Source organism: Perognathus longimembris, chromosome 5, assembly GCF_023159225.1.
Source record: "Perognathus longimembris pacificus isolate PPM17 chromosome 5, ASM2315922v1, whole genome shotgun sequence".
Lineage (NCBI taxonomy): Eukaryota > Metazoa > Chordata > Mammalia > Rodentia > Heteromyidae > Perognathus > Perognathus longimembris.
The window spans coordinates 73169447-73184695 of NC_063165.1; the positions used below are offsets into that span (position 1 = coordinate 73169447).

The following is a 15249-nucleotide window of genomic DNA, read 5'->3' on the forward strand; positions in this document are numbered from 1 at the left end:
CACCATCACAGAGACAAGGGAAAAATGAACTCTCTTTCTTGGGCTGAATTTTCGAACTGAATCCAAAGGTGGGAAAAAAAATCTGAATTTCAATGCTTTAAGCACATCAAAACACTATACCTGCACATCGGTAACTTTGAGTGACTTCAAAACGCTCCACACCTCAGCACAGTGTAGCCCTATGCTTCCCAAGTTTTGCTAAAGAATTTGCTTATCAAATAATGTATTCTGGCATCAGAAAAGTGTCAGCAAAGACAAAATAGGAAATGGGAGGTTGTATTCACATTAAGATTTATTCAAAGTGTATATGCTGGTAACAAGGCTCACTGATTACAAGAAGGCAAAAAGCCTTTCCAGTACTCACCCACCCCACCCCAACACTCTGGAAAATGTTATGTTAGCTTAGGAGAGGGGGTGGACTATATGAAATGAAGCCCTGAAACCTCTTATTTTCTGCCTCATCTTTCCAAATTATCATTATTCCACAGTCTACCAAATTTTCCTGCCCACAGATATACTCTTTCCATGCTGCTTGGCTCTGGTGTTACCACTCCCTTTTACTGCAAGGTACCATTCCTCATTTCTCTCCCCTCTCTGTCCTGGTCTCCCTGAGCCATCACTCCCTCTACTATCATCTCCTCTTAGTTCCGGCCTGCTTGAGCATTCCACCACATGGACAGAAGCCCCGCGCCTGCGATGGGGCTGCCATCTGGGAGGGTGATGGGGGAAAGGGAGAGAAGATGTTTTCTAAAATAAAAGTCTAGTGCTGGAAGTAAAGAAGAAGCACTCCAGTAAACTAGAGCACGAGCACTCATTGCGCTGCAAATCACATTCACTGCTTTTGTTGTGTTGTCTATTGTGAATTTCAAGGATTCGTTATGGCTCGCAAACCTGAAACCGCCTGCTATACTGTGTGTTTCGTTGGTCAAATTAAACTTACAATGAAAGCCAAGAGTGGTCATGGCAGAAAACATGGCCTAGAAATTAGCATGTTGGCAACTCACTCCAAGTGTGCAGTGTGGTGCTGGTCATATAAAAGCCCCTTCATATGGCACTTTATGCAGGGATCCTAGAATCAATGATCCTAGGATCAATGAGGGAAAGGAAGCCACGACAGCCATGTTGGCAGAATGGTGGGAAACAGAACTCCAGCACGAATGCTGAGCCTCTTCCACACAGAGAATCAAAAGAAATGCTTTTTCCCTTGCAGGCTGGCCACATGCAGCCTCCACGACCCTTGATCCGTCTTTGCTTCCTTGGTTTATGTGTGTGTGCACGTGCACTGGTGGCTCATGCCTGTAATCATAGCCACTCTGGAGGCTGACACCTGAGGATCACGGTTCAAAGCCAGCCAAGGCAGAAAAGTCCAGGAGACTCTTATCTCCAATTAACCACCAGAAAACTGGACATGGCACTGCAGCTCAATGTGTTAAAGCACTAGCCTTGAGCTTAAGAGCTCAAGGACAGACAGGCCCAGGCCTAGAGTTCAAGTCCCACCACCACAAGAAAGGGAGGGGAGGACGGAAGTAAGGAAAAAAGAAGAAATAGCTAGCTCAGAGAAGAGGCAGAGGAAAGAAGAGAGGCCTGCATTTCATCTACCACATTGGCTGTGAGTTGGCAAGGGTCATGGAGGATATCCTCTAAACACTCTCGGATCTCCAGGCACTCTGTCTTTCCCCCGACTGCTGAGGGAGGACTCACTCTTGGGAGGACTCACTCTTCCACCCTGACCCACTGCACAGTTCTCAAAACCAGAAAAATCATGGTTTTCCTTCACCAGTACCTGAATGTTGGTCTTTGTCTTGCCCCCCCCCCCCCCCCGCAAGTACTGGCACTTGAATTCAGGGCCTTGTGCTGTCACTTGATGTTTTCACTAACAGCTGACACTCTCCCACTTGAGCCACACTTCCATTTCCAGCATTTTGCTGGTTAGTTGGAAATGAGGCTCACAGCCTTTCAGGTCTGAGCAGGTTTTGAACCATGATCCTCAGATTTCAGCCTCCTGAGTAGCTAGGATTACAGGTGTGAGTCACCAGTGCCCAGCTTTTGAACACTGTGAAAAATTTTCATGTTAACTAGGTGTCTGAAATCATTTTAAGCGCTTATGTTGGTCCTCTGCAACAGGCACTATTAATTACTCCTATTTTTAAATAGACATGGAGGAAAAGAAGCTTCAAGAGATTCATGATCGTGTTCAAGGGCATGCAGCTCACACGTGACGGAGCGAGGACATGTCAATCCCAGCTCGCATGTGATCTACCTTACCAGCATGGCCAGACAGTGGTGGCAACCTCTAACCCAGATACATTTCAGATTCCACTGAACCAAGCCAGAGAGCAACACACATTGAGTTTCAACTCAATGAAATTGAAGGCTACAGCTCTACCAAAAACACACCTTATCATCACATATACCTGATGTTTAACGGGCTCTCTGGTCAAACAAGGGTACTGATCTCATCTAAATGCTGCTCTGATCACTTCCCAAGAAAGCCTGAAGGCAGAGAAAATAGCATGGCTCCAGAGAGCTAAGTGCTACATAGGGTAGAAACTAATTAAGATTCTGCCCTCAAACCTCTGTGGAACGATCATTTCCAAAGGAAACCCAAAGAAGCTTGTCACATGCTGTCTTCTTCTATTTAGGTGAAGCATGTTGCAGCTTCAAATATGACTTAATGCAGGCTCCTGAAATTGACATGACAAGAATATTTCTCCCTGCCTGGTAAAAAAGAATCACATAGTTAACATCTTTAAAACATTCCAGACCACAAATATATACATATGGAGAAAGGACACTGGTGGCTCACACCTGTAATCCAAGCAACAGCAGGCTGAGATCTGAGGATTGTGGTTCAAAGACAGCAAAGGGAAGAAAGCCCTTGAGATTCTTAACTGCAAATAACCACCAAAAAGCCAGAAGTGAAGCTGTGGCTCAAGTGGTAGAGAAGTAGCCCAGAGACTATAAGACTCTGAGTTCAAGCCCCAATACTGGCCAATTTTTTTTTTTTTAAGAAAAGAAAAACACTACAAGGAAGAAAGGCAAATTGATAAGGACCACTTTGTAACCTACTCATTAATGACAATTTAAGCCACCAGTTCCTTCTTTGCTGTCAAATGTGACTCTGCACCAGTAAAGTTAACACCGAAGTTAGAAGGGAAATTGGCACACTCTGGGCTTTTAGAAAAGGTTATTCATAGTCTATTTCCCCAGCCCTAGGCCTCAAAAAGTAATACCCACATCAGCAAGCACATGTGCTAATGAGCAACACAGTCCATGAGAATGACTTTCTGCCCCTTACATGATCATCTTGTGCACCCCACGCACGGACAGCTGTGAGACCCTGAACTCCACTGAGTCCACAAGCCCCCGGGCTCTCTGAGGCCGCCCAGAAGGGACGACCTAGCAGCCCTCTTGTGATGGAACGATGCTGCTAATCGTCCAGTTTCCTGTCAAGAAGACTGCCACTTGAATTTTCATCCAGGGATCCATTTTTGTCCTTTTGGGGGGGGGGGGGGGGGCTGGTGTGTGTGTGTGTGTGTGTGTGTGTGTGTGTTAAGCTATTTGGACTTGTGTGGACTGTTTTCACTTTCCGACTGTACTTGGCAGGAAAAGGCTGAATTCCAAGGACCTGAGCTCACTTTTAATTTTTCTTTCATGTTTTCTTAATACTTCTGGCAGGGTCAGGATTCAGAGGCAGCATCAGACAGGAGAAAACACAGGATTTATCATCAACTGAGGGCACTCAGATGAAGCAATATTGGAACTCCATGTAGAAATGACAGTTTCTAATGCAGTTATTTGGGGGCCCTGTCTATAATCCGTGACCCAAACTGTCTTGAGTGCTCTGAAGACCCTGTTTGAGCATGTCTGGGAGGATGTGTGCTCAAAAGATAGAAAAGCTGGCAAGAGAAAGAAGAAAGCAGTTGCTAGTGAAGTACAAATCTCTACTGCATATCCAACTTTAAACAGAAAAATGCCAGCATTATCTCTCACAGGGAGCCAAGATCAAGACATTCCAGGAAAAACACATTCCAGGCCCTACTGTAATCATGCACGTCATTGCAAACAAAGAGAGCCACTGTGGGTTGCACAGGTGGCTTTGGCCATCCATCCCAGATCCCACGGCATGGCATTCAACAAGAGTACAGACTATGGACCCATAGTGGTCCTAACCCCAGACCTTTAGAGGGGAAAATGTCATGCTCAACTTAGAGCAATGATGCTTGTTATGAATAATTGTTACTATGAAGAAACTTTTCAACTAGTTTTGGGGTAAATGTCACTTCTGTCTGATTCAGGCATCTGAGCAGTCAGAAAATGCAGGGGGAGAGAAGTATCAGATAGGAACACCTGAGAAATTATCTGAATTTGAACAGTTGGTAATAAAGCTACTGAGGCTACGGTCCATCTCTGAAAGGGCAAATATGCAGGAATAATGTCTTCTTCAAGCCTTTCAGTGCTACAGTCACAAAGTATGACTCTATGTGCTGGAATTTGCTCCAGTCTCTGAATTGTTCACAATCCCAAAGGTCAAATGCCCCAAGTCTGCTCTATGTTCTTTTTTCTTCTATATTTGGAATTCTCACCATTTGCCCCAGTTTCCCAATCCCCACCCCCCACCCCAAATGTGGCTTAGTGAGTTCTAGAAGGTTGTGCATAAGCTGCTACATCTTTGTAACACAGAAGGGACTCTCACCCTAGAAGTTATCCTGGGAACGTGTCACACACAGTTAGTTACAGACAAGGAATAGGCTTTATCTGGAATCATGTATCTTAACTGCATACCCCCTCCCATTCCCCACCATGGCTGGGAATCGCTTGATTTTCAGAGAGCCAGCATTTCTCAAGGGTTAGTGGGCTCGTCACTCCCTAGAGAACCTCGGAAACAAGCCTCCACAGGCTGTGGTTCTGGGAAAGGCAGGAAGGGTAAATCTGCAAGTGGCCGGATTTGCTGCCCTGACATTCTCAGTGGCCAGGGCCTAAGCTACGGCCGGGTCCCTGACAAATGGCTGTAGATGGTGACAAAGATACATGGTCCCCCTGAAACCACAGGAATTCCAAGGTGCACGTGTGTATACAAGGTTGATGGTGAAATAGTCTATTGAACTAGAGAGCTACAAAAGAGTGAAAACAAAAGGGAAAGAGAGATAGAAGGTCATTGTGGGCGAGATTTTGAAAATCACTGAACTAACTCATCCATTCAGTTTTCCACAAGGGAAATTGAAGCCTAGTAAAATTATTTGTTCTATATTACACACGATCATTCTCCATTCCACCACACACACACACACACACACACACACACACACACACACACACACACACACACACACACACACACACGAGATACTCCTGCCTCACCCTCCCCAGGCTGAGATTACAGGCTCTATCACTATGCCTGATAGGTAATTTGTTATATGATTTGATAATGGGTCCTCAACGAAGCTTTTTTTTTTTTTAATACATCTGTGGATTCGATGCCTATGATCTAAAATCAAATGGAGGAGGAGATGGAGGAGGAGATGGAAGAGGAAGGAGAAGGGAGAGGAGAAAGAGGAAGGAGGAGGAGGGGGAAGAGGAGGAAGAGGAGGAGGAGAAGGAGGAGGAGCAGGAGGGGAGGCAGACATTTCTGCGTGCTTTTCCCCTGAGAAGGGATCCGTTGAGTTAGCTCATGAAGGATGAAGCTGGCATTTGCAGATAGAGGATCTGGGAACACCAGAGCAAGGAAAGCTCATGAGGCACAGGAGTGCTGGGGCAGAAGGAGGGGTGTGAGGGAGCCCCGAGTGCCCTGGGAGGCAGGTGAATTGGGCTGCTGCTGTGAGAGCATCCTGCAGACAACAGCAGGCCACGCAGGTCCTCAGCTAGGGAACGGCCTGGCCAGATCTGATCTGGTTGTAGCCATAACAAGGAACAGGGATTGGAGAAATCACAGATTTGAATGCACAAGGGGCCTTCGGGGAGGTCCCTCAAGGATCGGCCGGAGCACAGGGTCTCTCTGTTGAGGCTTATGAGCAATGTTTACAAAGACCCCAAGGATAAGACGTGATAAAGGAGGGTCAGGGAGGCTATGCTTCTGAGTTCTCTTGGAGCTGGGTTGCACAAAGAAGCCAGGAAAAGCCAGGGAGAGCTGGCACAACTCATGCAATAGATCCAGGGGCTGGGGTTCATTCCCAGTCTCAAACCCTTCCAGAGCAGCCTAGATGCAGGGGGCGCGGGGGGGGGGGGGGGGGGAAGTGTCCCAGGGGTGCAGTGTTAGCATGGCACAGTGCCTTGCTTACAGGAGAAAGCATCTGCAGGAGGAGGGGAAAGAGAGGGGCCAGGAGAGGGTGGGGGAAAAGTAGGAAGCCAGGAGAGGGTGGGGGAAAAGGGAGAGGGTGGTGGGAAGTGAGGGGCCAGGAGAGGGTGGGATGCCTGTGGTGAGAACCAGATAGATCCCTTGGCTGACATGTGGTGCTTTGAATGGAGCCACTGCTAGGGTGAGGAAGATAATAAGAATAGTCCAGTAATGAGGGTTACCGTCACAGGAAAACATTAGGAGCTGAGCTTCGTATTTTTCATATTTAATAATGATCCTCAGATCCCTTTTGCCCATTGTAGAGGCAAGGACACAGAAATTCTGGGAATAATAAAACCACTGATTAAGAAAGGACAAAGACTGATTCTAAGCCAAGCATGGCAGTCACCAAAGTCCCAACAGTTTTCTGCCCATGTCACACCCTCAAGCTCTAAGAAAACCACAATTTCACCTTTCTCTGAAGGAGCTAGGGACTCATATGTCATCAGCAACAGTGAGCCACAAGCTATCCAACAATTTGTTCGAGAAAGAGGAAAAGGTGTTCGAACAGAAAGCAAGCTCTGTAAAACCCAGCAATTACTAATTCAGGATTCAGCCAGGCACGAGTGGCTCAGGCCTGCAATCCTAGCTACTCAGGAAGCTGAGACATAAGGATCAAGGTTCAAAGCTAGCCAGGAAGACAAAACTGTGACTCTCATCTCCAATTAACTGCTGAAAAAGCCAGAAGTAGAGCTGTGGTAGAGCACCAGCCATGAGTGAAAAGGCTAAGCTAGGGCACAAGTTCTGAGCTCTAGCCCCAGTACTGGAATGTACATGTACACACACACACACACACACACACACACACACACACACACACACACACACACACACACAACGTCTGTTATTGATACTAAGTGACATGTGATGAAAAAGTAATGTTTCTGCCACAAAGTATGAATAAAAATTAGATGACACAACAGCCTTGCCTACTAAGGACCCAATTAGAAAGATCCACTCAGTAGTTCCTAGCAGATAAACCACGCACCCAGGTAATGAGATGCTCTTAGGTAGACTTTAGGGCACCTCCGCCTCCACAATCCCCCCCCCCCCACCTTTATAAAAACGGCCTTGGCTTTACCTTGCAAGTCTGCATCGTTTGCCTTTGGACTGCTTCTGGCTCGCCGTTCGGTCTTCTTGATTCCGGGACCCCCACCACTGCCGCCGCCGCTGCCGCCTCCTCCACCGTGGCCCTTCCCGTAGCCATTGTACACGGTGGTGCAGCTGCTTTTGTAGAGGGATGAGGGGGGGCTGTTGAGGCGGTTCTGGCGGTCAATCTGGCGGTCTTTCAGTTTTTTGTGGGGGGGCTTGCTGTACTGGTCTTCCCGGGTGATGTAGCTGGACATGCCATAGAGCGGGATGATTTCTAAAATGGAAAGTGGGACAAAGACAGGCTCAGCCTGCAGTGTTGATAATACATGCTTTGAAGGTCAAAGGGCTTGACCTGGGAAGGCAGAATTCCTAAATACATTACCAAAAATACTTTCATGACAATTTGTACATATGTATCATATGTATGTACGTGTGTATGTATATGTATGTATGTATGTATACTATATGTTTAATATGTGGCTATTCTTTACTAACCAATCAAGGATAATCAATTATTAAAAGCCACATGGGCCAGGTGCCAGTGGCTCATGCCTGTAATCCTAGCAATTCAAGAGGCTGAGATCTGAGGACTGTGTTTTAAAGCCAGCCCAGATAGCAAAGTCTGTGAGATTCTATCTCCAATTATTCACCAGAAATCCAGAAGTATTGCTGTGGCTCAAGTGGTAGAACACTAGCCTTGAGCTAAAGAACTTAGGGACAGCACCCAGGAAAATGTTGAAGAAGAAAAAGGATGACCAAAATGACTGACTTTAGTATATACTTCATTTGGGGGACCAGTACCAAGGCTCATGGCCTCAAGCTCTTGCTTGACCTTTTGGTACTCTTAACACTTTGTGCCACAGCTCCATAGCATTTTGCTACTTAACTGAACATAAGAATCTCACAGACATGCCTGGTTGGCTTGAAACTATGATCCTCAGATCTTGGCTTCCTGAGTAGCTTAGATTACAGGCGTGAACCACTAGCACCTTGCTACATACACATTTAAGTTGTTCAACAGAACAGATCTTATGGTCTTTTAGGGAGAAATCTGAAATCTAGAGGTTTAAACTACTTTGAAATTATATTTTAACACTGATCAAAATACAATACGCAATAATGACATTGGGTCCTTGTATCAGAGCCTGGGTGCTTATCCGGTAGCTTCTTTGCTCAAGGCTGGTATCAAAGAGATAAGAATCTCTTTGACTTTCCTGCCCAGGCTAGTTTTGAACCACAATCCTCAGAGCTCTACCTCCTGTGTATCTAGGTATAGAGGTGTGAGCCACAGATGCAGGTGCCGGGCTAGATTGGGTCCTTGTATCTTACAAGGTAACAGGGCCTCACCTACACAAAGCGATCATATGAACCACCATCCAAACCCACTCCTGTGAGAGAGAAACAGGATGACCTGTGGTTTCTCCTTCACAGGAGCCCAAAATTAGGGTGCGCACAGACTCACAGGGTCAGCTGTAGATTCCAGAGAACTGAACTTCTATTCAGTTGCTCAAATGTAAACCCTCAACTTCTCATTCAGAGAGAGTAGGTGTGAATAAAGCATATCAAGACATCAGATGGAGGGCAAGTGTTCTTGATGGCACAATGTACTCATGACATTTCAGACTTAATACATTCACGTAGGCACTACTGTAATCATCATTTAAGACATGTTGAAACTTTTTAAACTCTTAGGGTTCAAATGTTGAAAATGCTTTTAGCTATGCACATTGTAGGTATAAAAAGTATGTAATTATTTGATGTAAAGATTTTATTGAACTACTGTCTTTAATTTGAAATTAAAGACACTAGTGGACATGAATCCATGGTTTTATTTTAATGAAATTAGATCAAAATACACTATAAAATGGAGAGTGTGATTTTTTAAAATTTGGTCTTATTGGTGATTTTAATCATTCTTACCATGACTAAGTCACAAAGGATGTCCCGTACATGACACCCTTCTCCCAGACTGCTAACATAAGGCAGCTCAGATATGCAGCGTGAAGCGAGTTCCATGCCCAGGCCCTTCACACTGCCTGTCTATACATTTCAGAGCCAGAACACAGACAGAATCGCTCACAGTTCACGAACATTGTTTAAAGGAATGAATGTCTCCCTCCCCAAAATTAACGAACTTTTTGTTTCTCTATTATAAGCTTATTGCTTTGATTGGTGGGGAGAGGGGAATCACATCACTAGGTAGAAGATCAAACTCTTAGCACGTCAGTGATGCTCCTGGTGTTATTGATCCCTTGTTTTCTTCTCATCTCTCCACATCCTGTTATGAAAGCACCTGCTTATTTGGAATTGTGTTAAATTTCGTATTACTTTTTATTTATTTAATTTTTTGCCAGTCCTGGGCCTTGGACTCAGGGCCTGAGCACTGTCCCTGACTTCTTCTTGCTCAAGGCTCTGCCACTTGAGCCACAGCGCCCCCTCTGGCCGTTTTCCATATATGTGGTGCTGGGGAATCGAACTGAGAGCTTCATGTGTAGGAGGCAAGCACTCTTGCCACTAGGCCATACTCCCAGCCCCTTGTATTACTTTTTAAAAATAACAAAAATACTATCAGATTCTATCCCTAAATTACCACAGGATATTTCACTTAAAAGTACTCAGCTCTGATTTTATTGTAACAAGAAAATATAATAGTATAAAATGAATACACAGGAAAATAACTGATATCAAAACTGCTACTACGAAAGGAATATTAGATAATAACCTGCTCAAAAGTTCAACAGCATAACAGGTATATCTTCACACGATTTATCCAAGCCAAACCAATTAAATGTTTGAAACCATAATGTGCTCTAATTCATAGGCTCTGAAGAAAATCACTCTGCAATGTCCTAGAGGCTTAAAAGCTAATTTTGACCTGGCTTATCTGGTTTTGTAGTACCCACTGTAAGAGAGAGGAGTTTCAGACTAAACTAACATCAAGGCCAAACCTTTGAAATGATACACTGTCAGCCGCTCCAAGGCTCTTCACTTTTCAAGGTAAGTATTTGCGTGTCTCAATCTCCAGAGGGCCCAGCCATGGCCGCGGGATCAGTGGGTTGTGCCAAGCTGGATCTGGCCCAACCCAAAGGATATTGAGACTTTGCAACCCTCTACCATTCAAAACGGGACACAAAAAAATCTCCAATTTCCTCTATGTGGGTAGACTTAACAAATGCCAAGGATATAATGTGGTCCAGCTCTACCTCGGGCCATTCTTCCACACTCGCACGTGACCAAGAGGGCAGAGTGTCTGAGCATCATCGCCTCTCCTCCCGCATGAAAAGTAGCTACACCACTCCTTGGTTTTTCTGGGCTTGGAATCAGAGGGAAAGTATTCAGGACAAAAGAAAGAAGGAATATAGTAGTAATCCTCCAAGGCACAAAGGGGGTACTAGGAATGGCCTCCGAGTTTTACAACAGCCAGAACCTCTTCTCTCATGTCTATTACTAGAGAACAAAAGCGCTTCCAGGCACTGAAGCCCAAACCCAGTTTGAAGGCCCCGGGTGCTGGCCTGGATGTGGGGTACACTCACCTTGCTCACCGTAGATCGTGGGGGGAAGATGATGCTGTGGGAAGAACTGGGGTGGCATGTCTCCAGGCACGGTGACAGGTGGGTAGTAAGCCGCATGAGAGTTCTGGATAAAATGGGGGTGGTGCGTCAGGTATGGGGGCAGGTGGTGGGTTGGAGACATGGCGGAGGGGTAACTTGGGGGATAGCACTCGGGGGACTGCGGTGTCACCACCACCCGGCGGACTCCAGTACTATCTTCAATCACCTGAAGAGAAAGGCAAAAGGAGAGGAGGCAGAGTGAACACACATGCAGTGCCTGCACAAGGTAAATCCCCTTCACTGCAATTTTTGTCTTCCCATGGAAAAGAAATCACTTCTCTGCTATCCTGGCCCTGTAATAAAACAAGCTCTGGAGTGAGTGCTGGCAGTAGGCACTTTTAACTGTTAAAATCCAACAAAATAGGCTATCTGTAAATGATCTGATTCTAATACTTTGATTTGGAAACTTTCCAAAGAAACCGGTACTTTGACAATAAGCCTTGATGTTGTCATCAAGAGTTTTCTCTGCTACATCCAACACAAATAAATTTAATGCATGCTTTAATAGCTTGTAGGACTTCTCGGGGGGGGGGGGGGTGGACTTTCTGGGCTGTGTAACATTTGCAGGGCTGAATCTCCTGGCAATGTTCTGTCCCATTGCATTTAATATGCACATTTCCACAATCACAAAGGCTTTCAGAAACACAGGGACTGTTCATGTCAAAAGTCATACTCTACAAGGTTACTGGAGCTGGGACTTCAATGGAAGGATTTTGTCATATGAGAAACTTGAGCAAGCTGGGTACCAGCAGTGCACATCTGTAATCCTAGCTTCTCAGGAGGGTGACATCTGAGGATCAAAGTTTGAAATCAGCCTGGGCTGAAAACTCTGTGGGGCTTATCTCCAATTAACCAGCAAAAGGCCAGAAGTGTCAGTGCAGCTCAAGTGTGGGAGTGCCAGCTTTGGAGTGGAAAAGCAAGAGTGCAAGGCCCTGAGTTCAAGGGCTCACACACAAAATAAATTGAGCCATCTCAAATGCTAATGGTCCCACAGGCTCCTGAGCTGTCCTGGTGACACTACACGTGTTGAAAAGGAAACTTCCACACGGGTCCAGTCCACACTGCCATGCTTTCTCCAGACATGTGTCAAGTCACCCAGGAAAGCAGCTAAGGCAATGCTTATGGCCCACAAGGCCAATGTCACATCCTAAAAGCAAACAAGGGTGGAACAAGAGAAAAGAAACAGTTCACAAAGAAGACACCATACACGAGGTTAGCCTATGAGATGACAGAATCAGCAGAGGCCTCCGGGACCTCAAAGAAATGTAAGACTGGGGTAGTTAAGACATGGCTCCAAGACAGAAGAGAGAAATTGTAGGACTGGGGAATGCGTGTGCACCAGCTTGCCTAGCCTGATGCAGCCCTCAAGTTTTGAGTCAAAAAGAACAAAAAGAGTGGGCACTCACTTGTGACCCACACCTGTAATCCTAGCTACTCAGGAGGCTGAGATTTGAGGATCATGTTCTGAAACCAGCCCAGGCAAGAAAGTCTGTAGGACTTATCTCCAACTAACCACCAAAAATGCCATAAGTGGTAGAGGGCCAGCCTTGGGTATAAAAGCTAAGGGACATCAGTCAGACCCTGAGTTCAAACTCTAGTACCAGCACCCAAAAAAAGGAAAGAAAGAGAAAGCATCTTTAGAAAGTCAAAAGCAAGATCAGTTATCTAAAGAGACACACCAATAATTGGTCTAATCAATTAAAGGCAATCAGGCATACACTATGAGAGATGTTTCTTTTAAATACTAAAAACTGAACCTGTCTATTGAAATGGATTGCTCATTGCACCTCAGGAGGTTGATTACAGGCCAGAATAAAATGATTTTATCATGCCTAACAACAACGAAAGCACTCTAAACTTAGCTTTTTTTGGGGGGGAAATACTATTGTAACCAAACTGCTAGTATGTAAATGCTTAGTGTATACTTCAGGGTATACAGTAAGGTTAACACAAACCAGCAGCTATTCACCTGCTAAGAGAATGAAAGTCTATCTAAATAAATGTTAACATAAGGGTTTCTATGATGGTTAAGACTTCATTAAATAAAACAATATTAACTCCTTAAAATTAACACTGATTCCATACTAGATCTCAGGTCAGTGCTTGTGTTCTTGAATAAAAGTAACTAACCTTGTCTGGGCCTCAGTGAACTAATCACATAATCTCAATAACCTGCTTTTATGTGCACAGTGCTGATTTCCAAGGGTATGTGAAGCAATGTTTATGCCACAACTTTCACTAATCTCCTGCAAGCCATCTTCTGTCTAAAAGGCAGAGCAGAAAAGGCTATTTAGCATACCTTGTACAATTTTCCTACAAGTGTTATGGACTGATACTACCTCAGATACAACAAACACATTATTTTATCTCTTCTCTCCAACTTCTAATACTAAAAATAATAGTATAATAGAGAAAGATAATAATAAATAACAAATAATAAAAAAAAGAAAAACCAGACTAAGTGTTGCTAAGGATATCAGAAAAAAAGAAGGTATGCTTATTTCAAATGTTTCTCCTTCCCAGGGCTTTCCCTACATCCTGAAAGGTCCACAGAAACAAAGAATTTTCTAGAAGCTTCTAATCTTTATTATTTTACCAAATGTAGATACCTTCTAGTAGTCAATCAGCTCCATAGATCATACTGGTGGGGTACAAGAGAAACAGAATTCTCACCCAATCAGAGGATAGATTAACTTTCAACACAATGTTGCCAAGGAAATCATTTCTTTTCTTATTTGTTTGTTAGTTTATCTGTTTGCTACATTGTTTAGGTTGGCCCTGAATTTAAGATCCATCCTCCTGCATCAGCCTCCCCAAGCTGGGCACACGGGCTTATTTTCATCATGTTATCACATAACTTTTGACTCATTATAATGCTTTAAGAAAAAGAACACTAAGAAAAAAACCTGCAATTGTTGGGGAGGGGGGGGGGGAGTAAAAGATATACAGGGCTGAAATATCTTTCTACTACTGTATTTAGTAATAATGTTTGTACTAATTTAAAAATTACTAAGTATCAAGCTAAAGGATAAATTATCCTTCATACATGCTCCCCAAACAGGTTTCCAGATAATTAAGATAATTAAGTAGATAGTTAAGTAGCTTTTGGAAACCACAAATTGCTTACACATATAAAAGATGTTTGATATTCCCCTTTCCAATTCTCCTAAGCTCTTATGTGGTATTTGCCTAAGATATCTATGCACACAACACATTTTCAGAGACCTATTCTTAGGACCCAGGGCAGAAAGAGACACTAATTCTAAAATAAGCATAAAATACCAAAATATGTATTAATATTTTGCTTACTGTTCTTTCATAACATGAACTGCAACTGATTTTAGTCATCAAGTTCAGTTTTGAACAGTATCTAATGAAATTAATTATGTGCATGTTCTCACAAAGAACAACCCAGTGTAAGAACTGGTTATAATGCAAGCAAGAAAGCATTAAGTCGCTTGGGATACCATGGCAGAAATATTCTTTGTTTGATCAAGATGGTTCATAAATAGATCTATTACCACAGACATCCAAAAAATCCAAAGGCTATCAAAAATCTGCCTGCCGTTGTCCTAAACCACAACTTCATTTCCTTTTGGGGCCACTGAAATTAGGTTAATGTCCAGACACAGACAAATCACGTCTTCAACAAGCATTGCCTGACACATACCTTACACTAAGCACTGGATATTCAAAGGTGAGAAAAAGTAGGTACTAAACAGAGCATAGTTAGACTAACATAAAGGGAAAAATTAGACTAAGCCTTATTAAGTGTTGCCCAAAATATTATAACAAAGAATTATGAGTTCAGTAGCCAGAACGTATTCTGTGCTTCAACACACCTGACACTCACATAGCATCCCGAGAAGCACGGAAGCCTGAAAACATGGTGTGCTCCTCACCCCCAAATTCTCAAGTTCAAGTCCAAGTGTTCAGGACTTCAGCAAGGAGGGGGCCACAGGGAAACCCACATACGCCCATACTTTCAATCACGCATGACCACCTCCAAAACCCAGAAGTCAATTATGTTGTGTGAGCTCCCCAGTCTGGCAGCCATGAGGACCAGCAGTGAGCCTTGGAGTATGACACGTCATCCGTGTGTCCTGTGCCTCAAGCCTCACCTGCCATGCCACACACAACCAAAGCAGAAACACCCTCGCGTTAAGCCCTGGTGCTCAGGCCTGGAATCCTAGCTGCTCAGGAGGGCTAAGG

General features: G+C 44.2%; 1 protein-coding gene across 2 annotated transcripts in view; it reads right to left on the reverse strand.

Annotated features, from left to right (window-relative positions):
• Fndc3b (fibronectin type III domain containing 3B) overlaps positions 1-15249 on the reverse strand; it is a 274961-nt gene that overhangs the window by 109738 nt on the left and 149974 nt on the right. For both annotated transcript variants that reach the window (XM_048347104.1, XM_048347105.1), the window contains exons 5-6: positions 10960-11203; positions 7416-7700 (exon numbers count right to left, since the gene is read on the reverse strand). In XM_048347104.1, the coding sequence (XP_048203061.1) occupies positions 7416-7700; positions 10960-11203 (529 nt within the window). The remainder of the gene's footprint in view (positions 1-7415; positions 7701-10959; positions 11204-15249) is intronic.